The sequence below is a fragment of the Artemia sp. Qi Xiang Cuo genome, chromosome 4 (genome assembly GCF_049724085.1).
Source record: "Artemia sp. Qi Xiang Cuo chromosome 4, ASM4972408v1, whole genome shotgun sequence".
Taxonomy (NCBI): Eukaryota; Metazoa; Arthropoda; class Branchiopoda; order Anostraca; family Artemiidae; genus Artemia; species Artemia sp. Qi Xiang Cuo.
Genome location: NC_142797.1, coordinates 19,582,440 through 19,604,047, shown reverse-complemented (window position 1 = coordinate 19,604,047; position 21,608 = coordinate 19,582,440). Strand labels below are relative to the sequence as shown.

General features: G+C 37.6%; 1 protein-coding gene across 1 annotated transcript in view; it reads left to right on the top strand.

The window, feature by feature from the left end:
• Positions 1-13,553: 13,553 nt before the first annotated feature.
• Positions 13,554-21,608, top strand: part of LOC148952857 (phospholipase A and acyltransferase 3-like) — a 179,295-nt gene continuing 171,240 nt past the window's right edge. Inside the window, exon 1 of the mRNA XM_089088131.1 lies at positions 13,554-13,643. Within this exon, the coding sequence (XP_088944257.1) occupies positions 13,579-13,643 (65 nt within the window). The 5' untranslated portion in view covers positions 13,554-13,578. The remainder of the gene's footprint in view (positions 13,644-21,608) is intronic.

Below are 21,608 nucleotides of genomic sequence, written 5' to 3'. Positions count from 1 at the left end.
ACTTGATTAATCTCCTTACATATTCCCGTATAAGTATTAAAGTCCCCCACCACCAAAATATATTCTTATCAAAACGTGATCGCAATTGCCTAAGCTCCTCCTCTAATAAATCCCATGTCACTTCTACTACATACGAACTATTCTGGGGGGCAATATACACGGCACCTAAAATCAAACTTTTACCACTAACAAGATGAATCCGAACCCATATAACATTCTCCGATACACTAGAAATTCGAGAATGTTTACGGAAACGACCTTGCTTAATTAACAACAAAATACCTCCATAATATATCATATTCTTTGCTGGTTTACGCGCCACATTTTCTACCCAGTATCCTTCAAAATAAGGCACTGTATCGTCACTATGCCACGACTCCACAAGAGCAATAATATCAACACCGTCTAGGTCCTTCAGTACTTATTCAACCTTATTTCTCACACCCTGGACATTCTATGTGATTACTCGCATAGGGTGAACATGGCCACACTGTCCCTATTCAATTTGAACAAGCTGGTCATGTGTCGGCAGGACAAAGGGTGTTTCTGGCTCATCAGGTAGGTATGAAAGTCTATAATAATCTTTTGATGACGCAGCTCTGGTGCTCCTCGACTGACCTCTGTAGTTAGCTCTTCCGCCACCAGTTATAGAGTCCTTTCTTGCACATTACGGGAATTGAGACGATTTAGATCATCCTGGCTTATGACTTCCCAGGCTTTTCGCTTTTCTGTGTTTTCCGCAACTATTGGAGAATTCCGGACAGGACGCGGAGCACCCTTCGAGAAATGCGGTTTCGGATCACGTATATTAAATTCGATCATCGTCTCAATATCACTCTCGGCTTGACTATCTATTTTTATGCTGTGCATATTCCCAATAACAAATAAAACAATGAAAAGATTTTATAGCTTAAAAACCTTTCCCCAGGGGCTGTAGGGGGTCATTTTACCTCTAAAGACATATTTATTGGGCCTTTCGACTAGGCTGAAGAAGAAAATGTATCTAAAAGTTTTGATCGGACGATTTTGGGAAAAAGGTGGCGTAGGAGGGGGCCTAGTTGCCCCCCCCCCCTAATTATTTTGGTCACTGAAAAACGCACTATAACCTTTAATTTCCAATAGAATGAGCCCTTTCTCCGCGGTCTAGGCCCACTGGGTCGATACGATCATCCCTGGGGGAAAAAAAGAGACAAACAAACAAATAAACACGGATCCGTGATCTTTCTTCTGGCAAAAATTACAAGATTCCACATTTTTGCAGATATAAGCTTGAAATCTCTACAGTAGGGTTCTTTGATAAGATGAATCTGATGGTGTGATCTTCATTAAAATTCTATGGCTTCGAGGGAGCGTTTCCCCCGTTTTTAGAAAGTCAGAAAAACTTCCTCGGGCTCGTAGCCTTTGATGGGTAAAACTAAACTTAATGAAACCTAAATATTTGGTATCAGCATCATAAGCCAATTTTTTTGATATGTCAATTGGTATCAAAATTCAGTTTTTTAGATTTTCGGTAACAATTGAGCCGGGTCGCTCCAGGGGCGGATCCAGGCTTTTTTCTCGGGGGGGGGCGCAAAGGAGGTTGATCAGATAAACTTGCGCTAGGAGCAAGTTTAATTAACGCAAACTTACGTTAATTAAGTAAATTATCTTTTAATCATCCCGTTAAACGTAAAAATCGATCAAGATGTGGTAAAGATTATGGTGGAATACTCGGAATTTAATTCTTAGAATTTTGAGTGAAAGTGAAATTGTTCCGGAGGACTAGTGTTATTTATTTGTTTGTATTTAAATCGGTTGAAGTTCGGCTCTCAGTGTTATTTGAAGGTTGGTTAAGAATGTTTGAAAAAAAAATTCTGGGGTATATATTTTTATTTTTTGGATATTTTGGATTTTGTTTATGTTTATTCCATTGGTGGCACTGTATAGGGGTATGCCAGATTATGGCATGGCGCGCTCAAATTGCCTGGGTAATGAAATTTAAGCGCCGAAACCCATTTAGGCAATGAATTTTCATCTGACGAGCCCCGATATACGGTGATCACCTTGTGAATATAATATTTTTGTAGATTTAAGGTGCTATAGATTGGTGTTGGAACATTGACGTATGCTTATTGATGCTGCTTTTGCTATATTTTAGACTTGAGTTTCGGACTATCGGATTAGATTTACTGTTTTGTCCTGGGGAACTGGAAGGATGAGTAGGGTCTAGACCTTGTTCAAGTGCTCATTTATTTCAGTTACTAAAGTAGGAAGGCAGTTTTTTTTTTTTTTTTTTTTTTTTTTTTTTTTTTTTTTTTGCCAGGTGATTACCGTAATACACTATAGAACTTTACAGTTTCATGAAATGTAATTAGACAACTAGAAAAGGGTTTTCCACTAAAGTAAGCAGCAAGTTTAAAGCTTAAAACATATATTTTAAACATATATATTATATTTTACTACCATAAGCGACGCTATTTCCCAGGGCTCACCCACTCCCCGTTCAGCAGCGAATCCGCCATCAAAGCCACTTTACTCGGTGGTTGTGAAAGCAAACGATATGCCGCCTGAGTTAACGTCCCCACAATCCCGGAAAGACTTCATTGCAAAGGTTTGCCCTAGCGACGTAATCTCCGATTCTCTTACTCTGAAACGTAGCAACGATGAATGGAAGATTCTTGTCCAGTCTCGAGATGCCGCTACCCAACTTGCAGAAGCAATGAAAAGGAAGAACATAACCACTAAAGTCAAAGTTCCCCAGTTTGTCGGTATCATGAAAAGAGTACCCTCATCAGTTAGCGAGAGTGAGCTCTGTCAAATTGCTGGTTGCGACAAAGTGGCGCAATGCGGATCTACGAGAGCGTTCAAGTTATTCTATGCAAGTCGACAAACACTTGAAAACGCTATCGCGAACCCGCTGAAGATTTGTTTAGAACTCTTCAGGATTGAAGAGTTCCGCTTTCTACCGAGGAGGTGTTTCAAGTGCCATGCTGTTGGTCATTTAGCAGCTGACTGTTTGCAACCAGACAGGTGTTCGCGCTGCGGTGGCGATGGTCACAGCTCTAGTAAGGACAACCCATGTAGTAATCCGCAAAAATGCCTAAACTGCGGCTCTAGTAGACACTCTTGCTACCATGCTGCTTGTCCCTTTAACAAAGCCCAGCCTAACACTAGCACGTAAATGGAAAATCGGATATTCTGCTGGAATATGAACGGTAAAGTGTTGGACAGAATCCCCCTTCTAACTGACCTTTCTAAAGAATATAACTGTATTTGCATACAGGAACACTTTCTGACCAATGATAGTGTAAACCTTCTAAAGTTTTCCTCGGATATGCATTACCTCGTTCAACCTGCGCGAAGATCTGGGACTCGGGGTCGTCCCTCTGGTGGCCTAGCCATAATCACGCGCTCTAACTCGGGGCCCCCCGTGTGTGTCGAGCAGAATGAATGGTTCCAAGCTGCCAAAATGCATGGCGTGTGTTTCGTAAATGTTTATTTACCAACCAATTACAATGACATCGCTTCAGAAAAGAAGTTTGCAAAAGCATGCCAGAAGCTCGGAAAGTGCCTCCTCAGTTTAGTCCAGAAATCATGCCCTGTTATAATTCTTGGTGACTTTAACTGCAATCTCGACGATCATTCCTGCCCTCGGGCTGTACTACTGCTGAACGCCTTACCAAGCGGATTTAAAGTTGCTAAGAAGGATAAGTGCTATTCCTATATCAGTACCGCAAAAACCGTCTCAAATCTTGATCATGTAGTAACTTACAAACTGGACCTAGAGTCAGTCTCGGTTGGATCTGACGGTGCCTATTCGGATCATTTACCTCTCTCTTTTGCAATACCAGCCGTCAGTCCCCAGTGTGCTCCAAAAACCAAGCCTGAGCCAGCACGTGATTGGAAAAAGTAGTCCGTGAGCAGTTCCAGCTCAATTGTGAACAAATTTTGAAGAAAATTAAAGTGCCTTTCCACCTCCTACAGTGGGATTGTGGCCTAACAGAAAGCGAGATACGCCTACAACTGAACATGTATTTCTACGAAATTTGCCACTCCTTGAGAGTAGCTGAAATGATTGCTGTCCCATTACGTAGCGTCCGACGTGGGTCGCGAGTGAAAGGATGGGCCTATAACAGTGAGCTTGTGAAGGCAAGAGCAGCTGCCAAGTTCTGGCTGGGGGTTTGGCACGAGTGCGACCGGCCAAGAAGCGGGGTAGTCAATGAATTGCGGGTTTATACAAAACGGCGGTTCGCGAAAGAGCTACGAAAACATCGTAGTAGCCTCAAACGGGAAACAGTTTCAAAAATCATTGAAATTCCTAATTTGGTCTGGAAGCTCCGTGCCAGGCCTGTAGAAAGTACGGGACAAAATGCTAGTGATATAGATGAGGAAATATGGGTAGATTATTTTGCTGCTGAATTCTCCCCACCAGATGAAGTGAAAAATAAAAAGTTTAGTGAAGAGCTCGATCAGCTTATGACGAAAGAGCATAATTACCTAGTGATTTCTAGTGCGAAAATAACCCACCTTTGTCAAAAATTAAAGAAGAAATGATCCGTTGGTGCCGACCAAATTTGTGCTCTACACCTACTGAATGGTGGTCCAGTTCTATCGGAGCATTTAGCAATAGCTTACCAAATTATACTAACACATGGTATTGTCCCGGACATTTTCTGTTTAGGTGTGATCACTCCAGTTTTGAGAAGGGGTAAACCTGATCATGAACCATCATCATATAGACCCATTACTGTATCATCTGTGTTTTGTAAGCTATTTGAAAAGCTCATAATTTCGGACATTAAAGCTAGTTGTAAAGTGCCTCCCCACCAGTTTGGATTCCAAGCTGGCTTAGGATGTGCCCATGCCTTGCATGTAGTTGCAAATGTTCTACTGGATGCCCACATTTCGAAAGAAAGCCTAGCTATAGGTGAATATGATGTACGGCGGGCTTTTGATTCAGGTATCCATTCTCAGAATATGGTTGAGCTGAGAAAGTCCGGAGTTGACCGTGCTATTGTCAAACCCTTGAACGACATGTATAGTAGGCTCAAGGTCCGTATTAAACTGTCAGGTAAATTAAGTCGTAGGTTTGCTGTGGTGAAGAAAGGTATAAAACAGGGAGCCGTATCATCACCTGATCTGTTCAACAACAGCATATCGACGACCCAGTCAAACGTGGCCCCTTGCTGTATTTTTAAAGGCATTGACGTGTCCCTAGTTGGGTTTGCAGATGACCTTCTAAACTTTTCAAGAATTTTGTCTTCTTTGGAATCTAACTTTAATATTTTGGAGATGGAGTATGATGAAATTGGGTTGAGTTTTAATGTGACAAAATGTGAAGTACTGTTATTTAACTGGAATGCCTCTCAACCCGAAATCCAACTAGGGTCACAGGTGGTCATGCCCTCTAAGTCAATTGTATACCTGGGTCTGCCGATCGGTGAAACTCTTCAGCATACACGAGCACTACTTGTAAAGCACATCGAGAAGAAGATCAGGTCAGCTTATGGAGCTTCGGTTTCCTCCAAGCGTAAGCTAAATAGGTCGCTGCGTGCACAAATATTTGTTGCTGTTGCCTTACCCCATGTTCTTTACGTTTCGCCGTTCTGGAAGTTACTTACAAATTCGAATAAAGTAACTATAAGAAGAATATTCTTCAGGTACCTCAAGTTCCTACTTGAGATGCCATTAAGAACAAGTAATTCTTACCTAATGAGGCGGTATTCAGTACCTGATCCATTTACTGCGGTGGAAGCGTGTCTTGAAAAGTACCGTGATAGAGTAGAAGCGAGTAACCACCAGTGGACTGCCATTCTTACATAGTTGTATTATAGTTCCTTCGTGATTATTTTCATTTCAAGAAGTTTCGTTGTGTTTTGTATGTGCGTTTTCTTCTCTTTTGTTTTTTATCCGTCTTTTGTTCAATTGTGACGGGTTTTTCCAATATATTCATTCATATTCATATTCATAAGGGGGACTGCCCCTTCTCAACACCTTGCTCATTAAACAAAAGTATTTTTAGTGTTTTGAAAAATCTTATCTGTCCAATAGCAAATTTTCTTAAAAAATTGGGGAAAAAACAAGGGGCTAAAGAGGAGACAGCCCCCTTCATATAAACAATAATCCTTTCAAATAGGTTTCATCTCTGTTTCTTGCTTTCAGTTGAAAAGCTCTTTTTTTATATAATTTCTGATTGTTTTCCAAATGATACCTAGGTCTAACTGAGATATAATTTGATGTACCGGTCCCTTAAATCCCTGGTTAATTGCTTTTAAAATGTGTAAATCAATAATTGTACGTGTATTAGTACCATCCTACGTTTAAATTTTCAATTTAAATTTTGGACGAAGTTTGAATATGCTTAAAAAGTTGGCGATGAATAGTAATTCTGGTAAAAAGTCCTTGTTAATATTACTACAAAAGAGTTTCGGTTGGTTGATATGGAATGTTATTGTTTGTATGGATAGAAATTCTGCAAGACTTTTGATCTTCTGAAGTAACTGAAGCCATCACAACCTCTACAATAGGATTTTCTTATCGACAAATATATTACATATATTTGTTTAAATACATTGAAATACTTCATATAAATAAAAAAGAAAACAACACCATTTAAAATTGCTGAAAACTAAGTCCCTCGCAGTATTTGCAACAGAAATTTTCCAAAGAAATTTCTTGGCCGGGCTGATGATAACCTAAAATTTAAACTTACTATCCAGCTGTGAAATTGGCCCTCTTTCTTTTTATTAGTAGAACCCCCTTATCCAATACAGGGGGGGAACCTCTGCTGCCATCTATAATCAAGTCTAACGGGAGGAGATCACTTGACTCTTTCAAGGTCAATCAGGGGTTGTTTCTATATGTATGATCCAATAGCAGGACAGTGTCAATGACACCTCTTTCTATGCCAATCTAAGTGTATTGATCCACTAGAGGGGACAGGATTTCTGAGAAATTTATTTGCGTAATCGACTGGGGCAAGAGGAGACAGGATTTCTGAGAAATTCATCTACATGCTCGACTGGGCCAAGAAACATGAGGGGATTTCATTTTTACATATGGCTTCTCTTGTATTTAGGTCTGAGAGATAAATTAATATTCTATTTTTAAATATGGCTTCTCTGCTCTTTAGATCTGAGAGATAAATATTAATATTCTATCGAAGCCATAATAGTGTAACTAGGAACACCTTAGATTTTTTCAGAAATTCATACGAGATCAAGACAGATTGAATATATTTTACGCGGGAAATGATTTCCTGGGAATTTCAAATGTGACAGCGCAGGGATGCCGAAACAAAGGAACATGCATGGATTACTTGTAGGGGCTTATTTGGGTGAAACAAATTAATCGGCATTTTAGGGATTTTTTGGACGAAACAGTTTGAAACATTTTAGAAGATGATTTGGGGTGAAACTCTGTGGTCTTTATAATACACACGTTCCATTTGAACAGTGTTCTAAGGTCCCCTACCCCAACCCCCAATGGCCCCCCGCCCAACTTTTTGCCCCCCCCCCTCCATTTTTTTACACTTTTTTTTGCGCGCTTGAGACACAGAAGGACCCCCTCCCCCGGGACCCCAAAGAGACCCCTCCTCCCCGGCCCCCAAAGGATTCCCCTCCCCCCGGGCCCCCAAAGAGCCCCAAAATATCAAGCAATACTTTTCAAACGGGTTTTTTATATTATTTCAGAACAAATTCTTTACGTAATGTCCCTCCTAAACCAATTTTACCACTTGAAGTACTCATCCTTTTCACCCACATACAAACAGAGAACGACATGCACTTTAGACATACAAACCAACAAAGACAGACACTTCGGAAGAATATGTATTACTCTAGGGCCCCTTGCCCTCCGCTGACCGGACCAAAAATCCCGTACTAAAAAGACCCTCCACAACTTTTCTCAGATATTTTAGCTGTGGCAATTTTCCTCCGTCATCGTTTTCATGGAGGTGGCAGTAGAATTTTCAAGCTGCTACGCCAAGGATGTACACAATATCCTGGTCAATAATCCCATACCATTGTTGCTTCTCACAATGGGTCTATAGAAAGAAAGGGCGATATATAGGAGGCTAACACCCCCCATACTTTGGTTATAGTTCTTGACAATGGTTTGCTGGTGGATAAATATATTTTTACGAGCACTGCTTTGAAAAACATTTGGCTTGAAACTTGGGCTCTATAGTATCAAAGTCGGTTGCACCGCATACAGCTTTGCTGTCATTCCATTTGACAGCTAAAACAGTTCTCGACGATCTTAAATCAAAGAACCCACGCTCCTTCTAGTGTTCCAAAGAGCACCCTCTCAAGTGATTTTCACGGACTGTTCCAGTCACCCTAAAATCAAAGCGATGAAGCTGAACAAGCAAGTCAGCTTGTAAAAAAGTTGTCAAAATAAACTTAATGCTTTGATGCTCAGTTATGAACTCGCTTCCGCTGTGTTAACATCTAATTGGTGTTTTCACTCTTGGTATTTGCCAGTAGAAGTTCCCCGTGTGTAACTTGAACATTTACAGACTGTGCATGTCCCTGGATTTTCCTAAGTGATATTAGTGACCTTGGTCCTTGTTAATTGGATTATAGGATTTGTATTATAGTCCCGAACAGTAGAAGAAATCAGAGGTGAGATTTTTAGTTCCAAATAGCTCATGTCATGTCATGACACAAAGGAACCTCCTAAAAAAGACATTGATGTCTCACCTTTCCTGCTCTCAAAAAGAAACTTAACTAGAACCCCCCCCCACCCACCCCCGACTCCTATGTCTAAATCAACCACAAATCTTAAGGGGATACAAGCCCTAAACATCCTTCTAGCTAAAAGTAGTGGTGAAACCCCTGGCAAAAAAAGAAAAAATGATACAATTAGATCACCCCCTGAAGAACCCCAACCAGAGTTTAGATCACTCCCTGATGATTCTCCACCAATTGAATCAGTACCTAGCTTTTTAGATCAGCCGTTCTATTACATTGTGACCATCATGAAAACCAATGGTCAACCCTTTACTAGAGATTGGTTGATGGATATTAGAAAGCCTATATTTCTACTAGCTAACTCAACTTTTGAAGTAGTTTTCCTGAAAGACGGTCGGATAGATCTTTATTTTACCTCTCACAAGGCCGCGGAGTAAGTCCTTTCAAGGTCCAAGGAACTGATCGTTGAATGTTCCAAAATCTTTGCCACTTCAAAAGAAGTAGAAAAGTCGTATAAATACGTGGTTTATGGTGTTGACACCAGTATGCCAATAGAGGAATTTACAGCTGAACTAATTGATTCTTCGGGTCATCCAGTCCATCTAACAACAGCCACAAGACTCAACTTGAAAAATGATGGTAAATTTAAACCGAGTCGCTCAGTGCACATTGTATGCAAGCAAGAGATACAAAGACAAGTTTTTTTTTGTATGGTATGGCCCTTCGACATAAATTCTATAAACCAAAGCCCCTACAATGCCCAATTTGCCTGTCTCATGGTCATAGCAAAAATAATTGTAAACAGTGACTCCAATCATGTCGAAAATGTGGTAAACCTAGCCATGTTACAGAACATTGCACCGAGAAAGACACCTACTGTAAAAATTGTTATAATAAGGGAAACACGGCACTTGAGAAGTAACTTTGTCCGGTCTATCACAAGAGAGCCGAGATCCTCCGAAACTCTGTGAGATTAAACTTGCCCTACTCCGTCGTAGCTGCTATAACCCTAGACAACCAACTCCAAGTTGACCCTTAAATAGCCAAACTGAAGTTTCAAAGGACAAGAGGAAACAGGTCCCACCCCCCAACTCCCCATAGATAAAGGCTGCTCATTTACCCAATGTTCCACTTAATTTCCTCTACTTAACGCCAAATCACAGCCTTCCTCTTCCCAACTTCCAGTTTTATCGCATCCACAAGTTATTCATCATTATAATCAAGAATGGCAAAGGTTAGCCACTTATCTCACAGTTTTCCATCTTATCGAGGTTGGCAGTGAACCAGTTAAACTGAAAAATATCCTTAAAAAATGCCATTACTACGCTCCTAGGAGAGGAAATCCGGCAAACAGCTAGGGCCCAACTTTTATCCTTCAAAAAAGGCATGGAATGCCATTCTAACTCAACATTTCATACGATCCCAACTGTTACCAAGTCCCCCAAAAATTTTAAAGAATCACCTACACCTGAAACGATGGCAGAAGCCCAAAGCCATAGCAAAAAAAAAGGGAAAGAAAGAAAAAGACGACCAACTCAGTAACACAAAAATGGACGAATCCTCGCGTAGTCTCTTCGGGCGAGGATGATGTTCAAAGCAAAACCCAAGCGAGAAGATACCCAACAAGATTACCTGACGACTAATTAATCTGTGACTTTTCGTCTTTATTTTATCCCTTTCTGATAACATTACTTTTAATTATTCCGGTATAGAAAGTAACCAGAACGCCAATCCTATAAGCAGCCCCAATGGTACCGTAACTCATGCTAATTTTAATTACCTTGATTCTCGGTTTTGCTACCAATGTGAAACCAAAACTAGTCAATAATAATTCCCTTAATGTTCTTTGTTTCAACATCAGAAGCATCCGGGATAAGTGGCTCAAATTTAAAGATTTAATTTCATTTAATGATGTTTGCCCTTTTGATGTAATAGGACTAACAGAGGCATGGCTTTCCGATAGTGATGACATTAGTGATTTTTTACTCCCTGATTACCAAATAATCCGTATGCCCAGAAGATTGACTAAGTGTTCTGGGGGTATCTCATTTTACATCCCTTCGAATATAAATTTTACCAGGCTACCAGAATGCGAATCTATTTTCTCTACACAAATAAATCTCAGATGTATTTATTCAATAATTGTTAACATAGTTATTGGCCAAAATTCCTATATACTCTCCTTATTTTATAAACCTCCTCAATTTCCGACCTCATATTTTTGAAATCTATTTGATGATTTTTCTAATTTTATTAATCTACCCCATAAAAAGGCAATAGATTTTGGGGACTTTAATTGTAACCTACTCAATGTTGGTAAAAATATTGAATCTGTCACTTTTTTTTGAATATGTGACCGCGAGTGGTCTTCTACCCACAAATTTTTCCCCCAGTAGAGTTGATCCTGTGAGATCAACTTCAACATTAATTGACAACATTTTTGTATCTACTTCTCTGGGAAACGACCTGACCTCAAATATAATATTTTCGGATCTGTCAGACCACTTTCCTATTTACTTGTCACTACCTTCGCAACCTCTAACTCTACGCACTAGAACTAATATCACAACGCCTACTAGAAATTGCAGCTCTGCAAATATGACTCATTTTATCGATTGCCTAAGAACCACTGACTGTCCGATGTTTTAAATTGTCAAGAGGTTAATTCTGCCACAAACAGTTTTGCGCAACGGCTAAGTGAGATTATCCATTCAACTTTTCCTATTCGTAAACCTAACCGGAAAACTATCGCTATATGCCCCTGGATGTCACAAATTCTCATTGTCTCCTCATTTCGTAAAAACAAATTATATAAGTTATCCTGTTAGACCAGTAGTGATATTGACCTATCAAATTATAAAAATTATAAAAACATATACACTAAACTCATCCGTGAAGCGAAGAAAAATTATTGTTACACAAAAGTTCTCAATTGCAAAGGTAATATGAAAAAGATTTGGTCCACCATTAATGATATACCCTCAAAAAATTCAAAATCGAAGTCTATGCCTATTCGCCTTAAAGACACAAATGCCAGATTAATTGACCCTTTACACGCACCTGATACATGTAATAATTATTTTTCTAATGTTCTTCATACTGACTCCCGCTCCTCTTTACAGGCTGTACTCCCTTGCTTCAGTTCTAGATTCATGTTTTTCTGCCCAACTGATAGCAATAAGATGCTTCAAATCATCGGTTCTCTCCCTATTAGTTTTACACCTTACTGTCTTGGATCAAGTAATAAGCTCCTAAAGATCATATCTCCTTTTGTTTACTAGCCCATCAACCACATTGCCAACCCATCTTTAACCCGCAGAGTTTTCCTTGATTTACTAAATTCAGCCATTGTTATTCCAGTTCTTAAAAATGGTGATCCAACTGAGATAGGTAGTTATCGTCCAATCTCAGTTCTTCCTGTTATATCCAAAGTGCTTGAGAGAATTATCTTCAGATGTCTGTCTCCCTTTCTGTTCGGCAGTCAGCACTCCGTTCCCTTTGTTTCTTCTCACCAATATGGCTTTCTGCCGAAATTCCCAACTTTTCATACTCTAATTGATGCCACAGAGTTCATAAGTTCACAACTCGACCTTAAAAAACTGTATTGGCCTTATTTTTGGATTTCTCTAAGGCCTTTGACACGGTTGATCATAGTGTTTTAATAAGTAAATTAAACAGCTAAGGTATTCGTGGTGTCCCCTCTCTTGGTTTGACCCTTATCTATCTGGAAGGGTACAGAGTGTGAGCTTAGGTGGAGTATCTTCTCAGCCCTTACCTGTTCGGAGGGCTGTTCCGCAAGGCTCCGTTCTAGGCCTGATTTTATTTCTCCGATATTATTATAAAGATCATTATTTGGAAAAGTAGGGTAGTAAGAAATTGTTTGGAATTATTTTGCGTGTTGACTATTTTATAATCGAGAGAAATCGTTGTAAAAATTCTATTGCAAAAATTACTGTAAATGACACAAAAGTGCTATAAATACAGTTTTGTACACATTTTATACTAGATATTGATTTCAAGAATGTATTTTGAATTAAGAGCTATTCTGGATTGGCTTAATTGAGAATGATCACTTGCCACTGTAAGCTCTAGAGGAATTTGCTGAGCTTTCGAGTGGCTCAAACTCATAAATACATTTTCCAAAAAAGCCCTTAACTGAATTTTGGATCAGAACTAAAACTGAATTTTCCACAATCGCTGTAACACATTATAAAAAATGTAATTTTAAAACTTCTTGTGCAATTTTTATTTTTAGATTTCTGTGTACTTCTAAACGACTTCTAAAACTATATATTTTCAAATCTATGTGGGTAAAGTAAGCAAGTAAGTAAGTATGACGGCATTAGACCCTCAAGGTCTGAGCCGGCAGTGCTGATATCCATTTTGTGGCTCTTCAACCAAGAAGTACAATGGGGGGCTGGGGGCCAGCCATCCTGTGCTTTTGTACACCCTTCCTGCTTACCATCCCCAGATTTCTCCAGGTGCCCATTTAGAGCTGGGTCCACTCTGGCTGAGCTCACAGAGTCAGACTACAGGCCCCCGTTCTAAACCAAATAACCGGCCACACCAGGATTCAAACCCATGCCCCTTGGAAAAGGGATTCCAAACCCAGTGCGCCAAGCACTTAGCCAGGACAGCTTATATGTGTATTGCTATCCAATAAATAAATCATCACCAAAAATTTATTTATCTCTTTTATATTTATATGGGGTCGCCAGGAAACTTGCAATCATAAATGGGGTCGTGAGTGAAAAAAGTTTAAGAAGTCCTGGTCTAGACTCTAAACATTTAAATTTTTGTAAATGTTTGTTTTTAAAGAGGCATCTATTTTAAATTTTCAAAGTTACCGCTACTTTTCTCATAGACCTTAACACCGTAGAAAAAAGAGTAGAAAATTCTCTGTGAAATGTATCCTCAAAAACCAGCAAAATATGAATCTCTGGAATCCATGTCAAGGCTTAAAAGTAACAGGTAAAGCGAATCTATTTCATTTCATGTTTTTCTGGGTGACTAATCGCAGATATGGAATGAGCAGAGAGTAACCAAAGCTTTAGGCCCTAGTCAGTAGGTGGCCTGCAGGTGGGGTTATATTGGGCATTTATTTTGTAGGCATATGTTTTTTGGGTAAATTGGTAAAGTTCTACCAAATCATATTATTGAGTTAGGACTAAAGTGAATGCACCATTCAATGCCTTTTTTTATGCTGATTACAAATATAATAATCATTTCTATCGGAAATGAATTTCAGCCCCCCCATATATATGCCAATTCAGGGGTAGGTTAGGTTAGGTATATATAGGGGGGGGCTGAAATTCATTTCCGATAGAAATAATTATTATATTTGTAATCAGCATAAAAAAAGGCATCAAATAGTGCATTCACTTTATTCCTAACTCAATAATATGATTTGGTATAACTTTACTGGTAAATTTGCAGTTAAAACAGATTTACCTAGGATGAAAGTGAATTCATCATTTGATGCCTTTTTTCATGCTCTTTCTTAATTTAGTGATCATTTTTGGGGGAAATTGTATTTTGATGTCTTAATGGGACCCCAATAGATTAAACAGTTCATAGTAGCCTAACTAAAAGTTAAAAACCGTTTTCTAAAAAAGGTAAAATTCTACTTAAGCTACTTTTTGTTATCTTGGAAAGGGGTTAGATTAGGAAAATGAATCCTTTAGGGATGGGTCTAGGCTACAGTCTAAAGTGTGTCCTGGGAAGATATTTTGAAGTACCTATCTCCACTCCTTCTCCCTCTAGAGGGTTCTGAAATTTGCCTACATGACAGGTCTATACCCATTGAAATTTTGACAAAACAACATTTTATCATAATTTTCAGTTATCAGTTTCTTGTTTTCTGACTTTAGTTCTGAAAATGCAATTCCTGTCTTTTGAGTAGAATTTTAAGCCATATCAATGTTTTTTTTTCTTCAAAGTTTAGGAACATACTTCAAAGTTTCTAAACCCATCCCTGAAAGTTTCATTTTTCCTAAACCTAACCCCTTTCCAAAATAGCCAGAAGTATCTAAAGTAGAATTTTACCCTAAAAAAAATTACAGTGAGAAAAAATTATGCTCTTTGTCTTTGGTGAATTAGGTTTGCCTGACCTATAAAATTAGAACCATTACAACTATATTAGAAGGATCAGGTCTATGATTTTATTTATTTTTATGAACAACAGGTCAAAACAATAAAACAGTCAGATCTAATCTCTAGTTTGTATTATGTATTTAAATTTTTAAACCATATTGTACATGTTAATTCTGCATTTTAAAATAATTTAGTTCTTTATATTATAACATAAAGAAAGAAAAACAAGCAAAAATGGGGTTTTTGAAGGCCAAATGAAATTACTGACAAAAAAAACAACAAAGAAAATATTTTGAGGAGAGAAATGCCTCTCTTCTTCAGTGCAAAAGAAAATGTATAATCAATAAGAGTGCCAAAGAAAAAACCAACTAATAAAAACGTAGAAAGTCTATGTGAAAAAAAAAACAATGAAAAAAAAGACAATGAATTAAAAGAGGAATAAAATTCAATAAAAGCCAAAAAATTGTAAGAATTAAAACCAAATACCTAACAACAATAAAAATGAGTCATTCACCAATATCCATGATTTGCAAAGAAATTCAAAATTGAACTGCCATCAACAATTACTTGCAAATAACTAAGAAATAAAAGAAAAACATTCATTCACTGAAACCAAAATGAAACAGCATTGAATGAGTTGGAGAGTTATGTCATCTGATTCCTGATTTTAATAATTGCATTCCTTATAGACACTCTTTGAGACTTAAGGGGTTGTTGACATGCCTGATTAAGTGATTGGGAAAGTGGTAAAAGGTTTATATCTGGGACTATTAAAGTATTGGCTTCTCTTTTGAGAAAACCAAAATACAACTCATTTATTGTTAAATCACCTGAATCCCTGTCCAAAGCTAGATCTAAATGTTGGTATTTATAAATTTCAACAGCTTCTCTGTAGTGCTGGAAAATACCTTTGTCATTGAAAATTAGGCTAGCTTGATTAAACAAAATAGTATGGTCAGGATTTTCAAAAATGTGCTCTACAACAGCAGAGTCAAAATTTTCTGTTTTTTAAGTGTGTTATTAATTAAGGTAGGGTGCTGAGTTAATCTATCTGTAAGTTGCTGACCAGTTCTTCTGATATACCAAAGATCACACAAACAAGGATTTCTGTAGACACCAGAGTTTTCACCTATCAGGATAGGTTCTTTACCTTGATAAATTTGGGAACTGATAATTTTTCTGGGTCTATAGGAAGTTTAAATGTTATTTTTTCTTAGATTTTTTGAAATGTGGTATGAAACCCCTTTAACATACTGGAGACCAGACCAATATTAACTGTATTTTCCCTTTGATTTGTGTTTTCTGTGTAAAATAGTTACCTTCCATAGCAAGCTTGATGAAATAAAATTTGCTAATTGCAATATGTATTGAATTTGTTGAATACCCATCAAATTAACAAAAATAATGACAGAGCTAAACCCAAAAAGAAAAAATCACAAAACACAACAAAACAAATAAACCAAAAATTACATATAAAAAACATTACAACTAATAAAACAGGTAGTTATATATTATACCAAACTCAGTCAAGAAGTTTGATGAATGTAAGATCAGAGAAAACAGTTGCATAGCCACAAAGACAAGTGACAGGTAACAGAATGCATTGGGCTTGTAAAATTTGGGCTATATATTGGCAGGTTAGGGGTTGGCACAGTGTTGTTACTAGCCCAATTTTTTTTTTTGGGGGGGGGGAGCTAGAGATTTTACTGACTGACTGGTCATTTTTACCAACTATTTTTTGTCAATAATTAACATAATGCCCATTTTGAATACAATATGTAAAATCACTACACAATTTGATAAAACTGCTGCATTTACCAACCAGGTTAAAAATTTCTGCATATGACATGTCAGTATTCTTGTGGTCTTTATTGAACTGAACAAAGAATTTTAGTGGCATCAGAAAAATAGTGGTGCTTTGTGCCATAGTTTTATCAACTTATGTTTTTTTACTGAGTTACCAAAATCATTTGGGGGGGGGGGTGATCCGCCTTCCCCCCCATACATGACGGCCCTCGGTTGGGGTAAGGCTAGGTTACTTTACCACCACCCCCCCCCCCTCCAAATGGGCAAATATATTGCCCAAATCATATTATTATATAAACTAAAATAATACATTTTCATCATGTTTTTGTATATTTATTATGAATAACCTAACTTCACTTCTTGAGTGTGTTTGGTATAATAAATAAGTACCATAAAACAAATCATTTAATTACTGTAGAAGAAAATTGTGCTACTGGTGGTTACAAACTTTTGAATTATGGTTTCAAATTTTTCTTCTGGACTGCTACATATGGTTCTGTGATCATGTAGTGTTTAATCAGTATCTCATTGAGTAAAAATCTTCCAAAAGAATGCACAATAAAGAATTTGGGGCATTGCAGTGGTGGTATATAGAGTCGCTCTATTAAGATGAAGCTTTGCTTTAATAAATAAAGGATATGTAATGTAAATGCAGCACTGAATATGAAATACTAGCTGTGGAGATGTATGCTTAAGAGATGAGCCATTTGGAAGTTTCAGGTATGTTATCTGCTTGACAGGTTTGACTTGAGAGCCTCCCAGATAGACTGAAGAGGGTCAACTTGAGTTTCCCCAGTTGAAAAGCACTATTTCTGACTTCAGGGTTAAAGTCAAGACCTATATCAATATACCCCCAGCTTAATATTTGAAAGATATTGGAAATCCTCTCTAAGGACTGGCTGATATTCAGAATGTCATCAGCATGAGAAACAAGAGAAAGGTTAAGACCAAGCAGGACACAAGATGAGGGACACTGTGCTTAAGGATCAAGGAGAAATTGAAAAATTTTGAGAAAGACAGCTCCCTGCCTGGCACCTTTGCAAAAATCAACAAGTTTGTCACATGGTACAGAAGAGCTAAATTTGATGGGAGGCAATTTAAGATGAATTTTCATCCTTGAGTATATTTTTTGCAAAGCACTAATGATGGATGTATTCACCCCTTGTTTTTCTGCAAACAAAAGCATATAAGGTTGCACTAGTAAGTTGAAAACCCAATGGTCATCAAGTCCAGCCAAAACAAGTGTTTCACTTCTATTATATGCATTGAGTAAGACATTTGTGACAGCTGTAAGAGCATCAGAACACCCAAAGTCTTGCTGAAAATTGAACTGATACAGAGCAACATAAAATTTATGCTTCAATTTGTCAATAGACAACTACTCAAAAAGTTTGCAGATTGCATTCAACACAGTTATTGGCCATAACAAAAAACACTGAGTAGTCAACATTCCTTTCTTGGAAATAGGTGTCAAGTCACCGATATAGAAAGAAGATGGAGCAACTCCCTTTGTGGAAATCATCCGCATTAAAAGAGCAAGGTGATATCTCAGCTGGAGTCCTCCATTCTTCAAATGCATAGCACTAAGCTTATCTATCCTGTAAGAAGCTTTCGACTTTAGGCAGCACTCAACACTACACTCAATGGTAGATAAGGAAACTAAAAAATCAGTAGACAATATTTGTTAAAAAAAATTTGAGCTGCTTAAAATAAAAGTTCAAAATAGGGATACAATTTTTTTTAATAGACAGTGTATAATAAATTTCACAAAAAATACCAGGTATTTTGGTCACATATATGGTGACCGTCATCAGTAGTAAAACTAAACTAAAACAATTTAAAACAAAAGTTTATATACTAAATCAAATAAAACTACATATTGTATAAATCTCTAAATCTTTTCAAAGCAAAGGTGGAAGCCAGCCTCTTTGATTTTCTTGGATTAGGTTCATTAGCGTTCAATGATATAACATTTGGACAAAGGTCAACTACATTGGGTGAATTGAACTTCATCTGTCAGATTTTAATAAATTATCATAGATAGATTTCAGCCCAAATTTACCTGTATCCCAATTCAAAGCAATATTCTTGAATAAGATTTTCTTTATTTCAAGAGTTTCACGAAAATTTTGCTTTAAACCCCAATCCCTAGAAATCAAAGAAACATTCTTGAACAAAATAAAATGGTCTGGAAAATTAAAAATATGTTCTGAAAGGGCTGAAGTAAAATCTTCAGACTTAGAATCTTGCTTTAAAGCCAAGGAAATAGAACCTTTGTGTTGTAGTAATCTCATTTCCAAACTCTGGTTAGTACGTCCCACATATGAGCTTCCGCAAGTACATGGGATCAGCATGAGAATCCCATGTACTTGCGGAAGCTCATTTGTCAGGGTAATTGGACTGTTAGCGGTCCAATTACCCTGGAACACGTATTTTGGCAGAAACTTTCTCAAAATGCCTTTAAAACCAACTCGAGACTTCGAAACCTACTTGTAATTCCTATAAACATCTGAACTAATTTTATATATATATATATATATATATATATATATATATATATATATATATATATATATTTATATCGGCGCGTACAAACAGCTCCTCTCATTTGATCTGCCATCAGCAGTCCAATTACCCTGGGACACGTATTTTGGCAGAAACTTTCTCAAAATGCCTTTGAAACCAACTTGAGACTTTGAAGCCTATTTTTAATTCCTAAAAACATCTAATAATAACATAGCACTACTAATTACCGATTTTCATGTATGTATTGGAATAAATTAATTAAAAACTAGTTTCTTCAAAATTAGTGTTCCAACGTTGAAGCCAAGTTTCACGCTCAAGAGAAATCTGACTTGTCTACCCGTGAAAAGATCTAATGCCGCTTATGTTTTTACGTTCTTCGGAGCACTTGCACCTCGGTCCGGGTTTTTAGAATGGGTGAGGTAGGGAATGATCATACTGCTAATTCTATAAACTGTGCTTTTGAACAGACACCAGATTAAATTACAGGTAGGAACTTGAGATTTAAGGACCTCTATATTTCAAGACACTCTGGTATAGCAAAGAATCAGTATTTCCAGAGTCCTTGCCTTGCCATAGGCAGGTGTTTATAAACACTGAGGTTTTGATTTTGTGACATAGAAGCGTTACTTGAAACGGGAGGTTCTGAAAATTCTGAAGTTCATAACCGTTAAATTTTGAATTTAACAACTAATGTGTTTCCTTAGACAACTAATGTGTTTTCTTATTTGTCATAAAACCACTGGAGGTGTAATAACTAGGAGCAGACTAGGAGGTGTCTAATTAGAGGAAAGTGACCTATTTCAGACATCAACAGAAATGATTGGGAAGGAAACTACAAATGCAGGTCTCCCTAATCATCATCTCAATAGTTATATTTGTGATACTACTACTACTAACGACTAACCATAGCACCAATCCGCCTGAGGCCAGCACAGCTACGCATGCTCCTCCTCCATCCCAATTCATTCGAAGCCTCTCTGTTTAAACCCTCTCAGCAAGTTCCCATTTCCCTTGAATCTTTCTTTATGACATTCTCCTGCCCCAACTGCAGACAACCTGCTTTCTGTTTAGCCCTAGATGGTTGGCCAAAAAGTCCAATCTTTGGCTATCTTTTACGTTTCATCTGCAGAACGTGCCCTTGCCATCTCAACCTTTCTCATTATATTCCCAGAAAGTGGGATCAAACCACACTTTTAGTACAGCCTACTGTTTGAAATACAGCCAGTCAACCAGGTACCCAGCACAGTCCATAGGCAATTTTTCTGGAAAACATGTAGCAAATCTTCTTCTGATTTTTGGAGCACTCATGCTTCAGAACCATATTTGACCACTGACGTCACCAAAACTTTCAATATTCTAATCTTGGTTTGCAGACTTATCTTCCTATTCTTCCAAACTTTTTTTAACTGTGAAAAAACATCATGAGCCTTGGCTATTCTACTTTTAACACCTTCATTGCTCCCACCGTCTTTAATAAAATTACTACCAAGGTAAGTGAAGCTGTCCGTCTGATCAATCATTTTGTCACCCAACGTCACCTTTACATCTTCACTTATTCCTAGCCTTAGTGACTTAGTCTTCTTAACATTAGTTTTGAAACATATTCTTGCACCGTGAACTCACAAAACCTATAAAAGCTCATTCATTTTGCTCATACTTTCATCTAGGATGCTTAAATGATCAGTATAATTTAAGCCCAGAAAGTTTTTTGTTCCCACTTGATTCTATGTTCTCCCATTGCCTTTCCTGTGCTCCTCAAGTCCATCAAAATGATTCATATAAAGGGGGATGGATCACAACCCTGTTCAACCCCTGATTTAATATGGGAACAGCTGCTAACCTCATTTCCTACCTTAATTGCAGCAGTGTTATTCTTGTACATAGCACTAATCACTCTAATATGTTTGTCTTGTATAGCATACATGGAAAAGGCCTACGCTAAAGCTCTTCTATCAACTGAAATGAACGCTTGCCCATTATCTATAAAACTGAGGAGCAAAGGTGTTTGACAACTCAGACACTTCTCAATTATTAAACTAAGAGCGAAAATGTGGTCAAAACATCCTCTACCTTTTCTAAAACCGCACTGTTCTTCTCTTATAACTTTGTCTAGAGCATCTCTCAGTCTAAAAACCATCATATTACTAAGTTATTTGCTATGTATAGACACCAGGCTAATGCCTCAATGCACTCACTCTTATCACCTTTATTTGTGGTTTAATTAGGGTTTTCCTAAAATCGCTAGGTACTTTCCCTTTTTTCAATATAATATTCAGAATCATCAGTAACTTATTTCTAACCTCAGAGCCACCATATTTAAGAAACTCATTTACCACAATCTCAGCACCGGGTGCCTTATTCTTTTTTAATCCTTTTAGTACTGTTGCTAATTCTTCCTCACAAAATAAATCTTCCTTGACATCCAAGTTATCACATACTTTTTATTTTCCTCTTTATCTTTTCCTGCAACTCTGTTGTGGTTTAGCACATTCTCAAAATGTTCCGCCCATC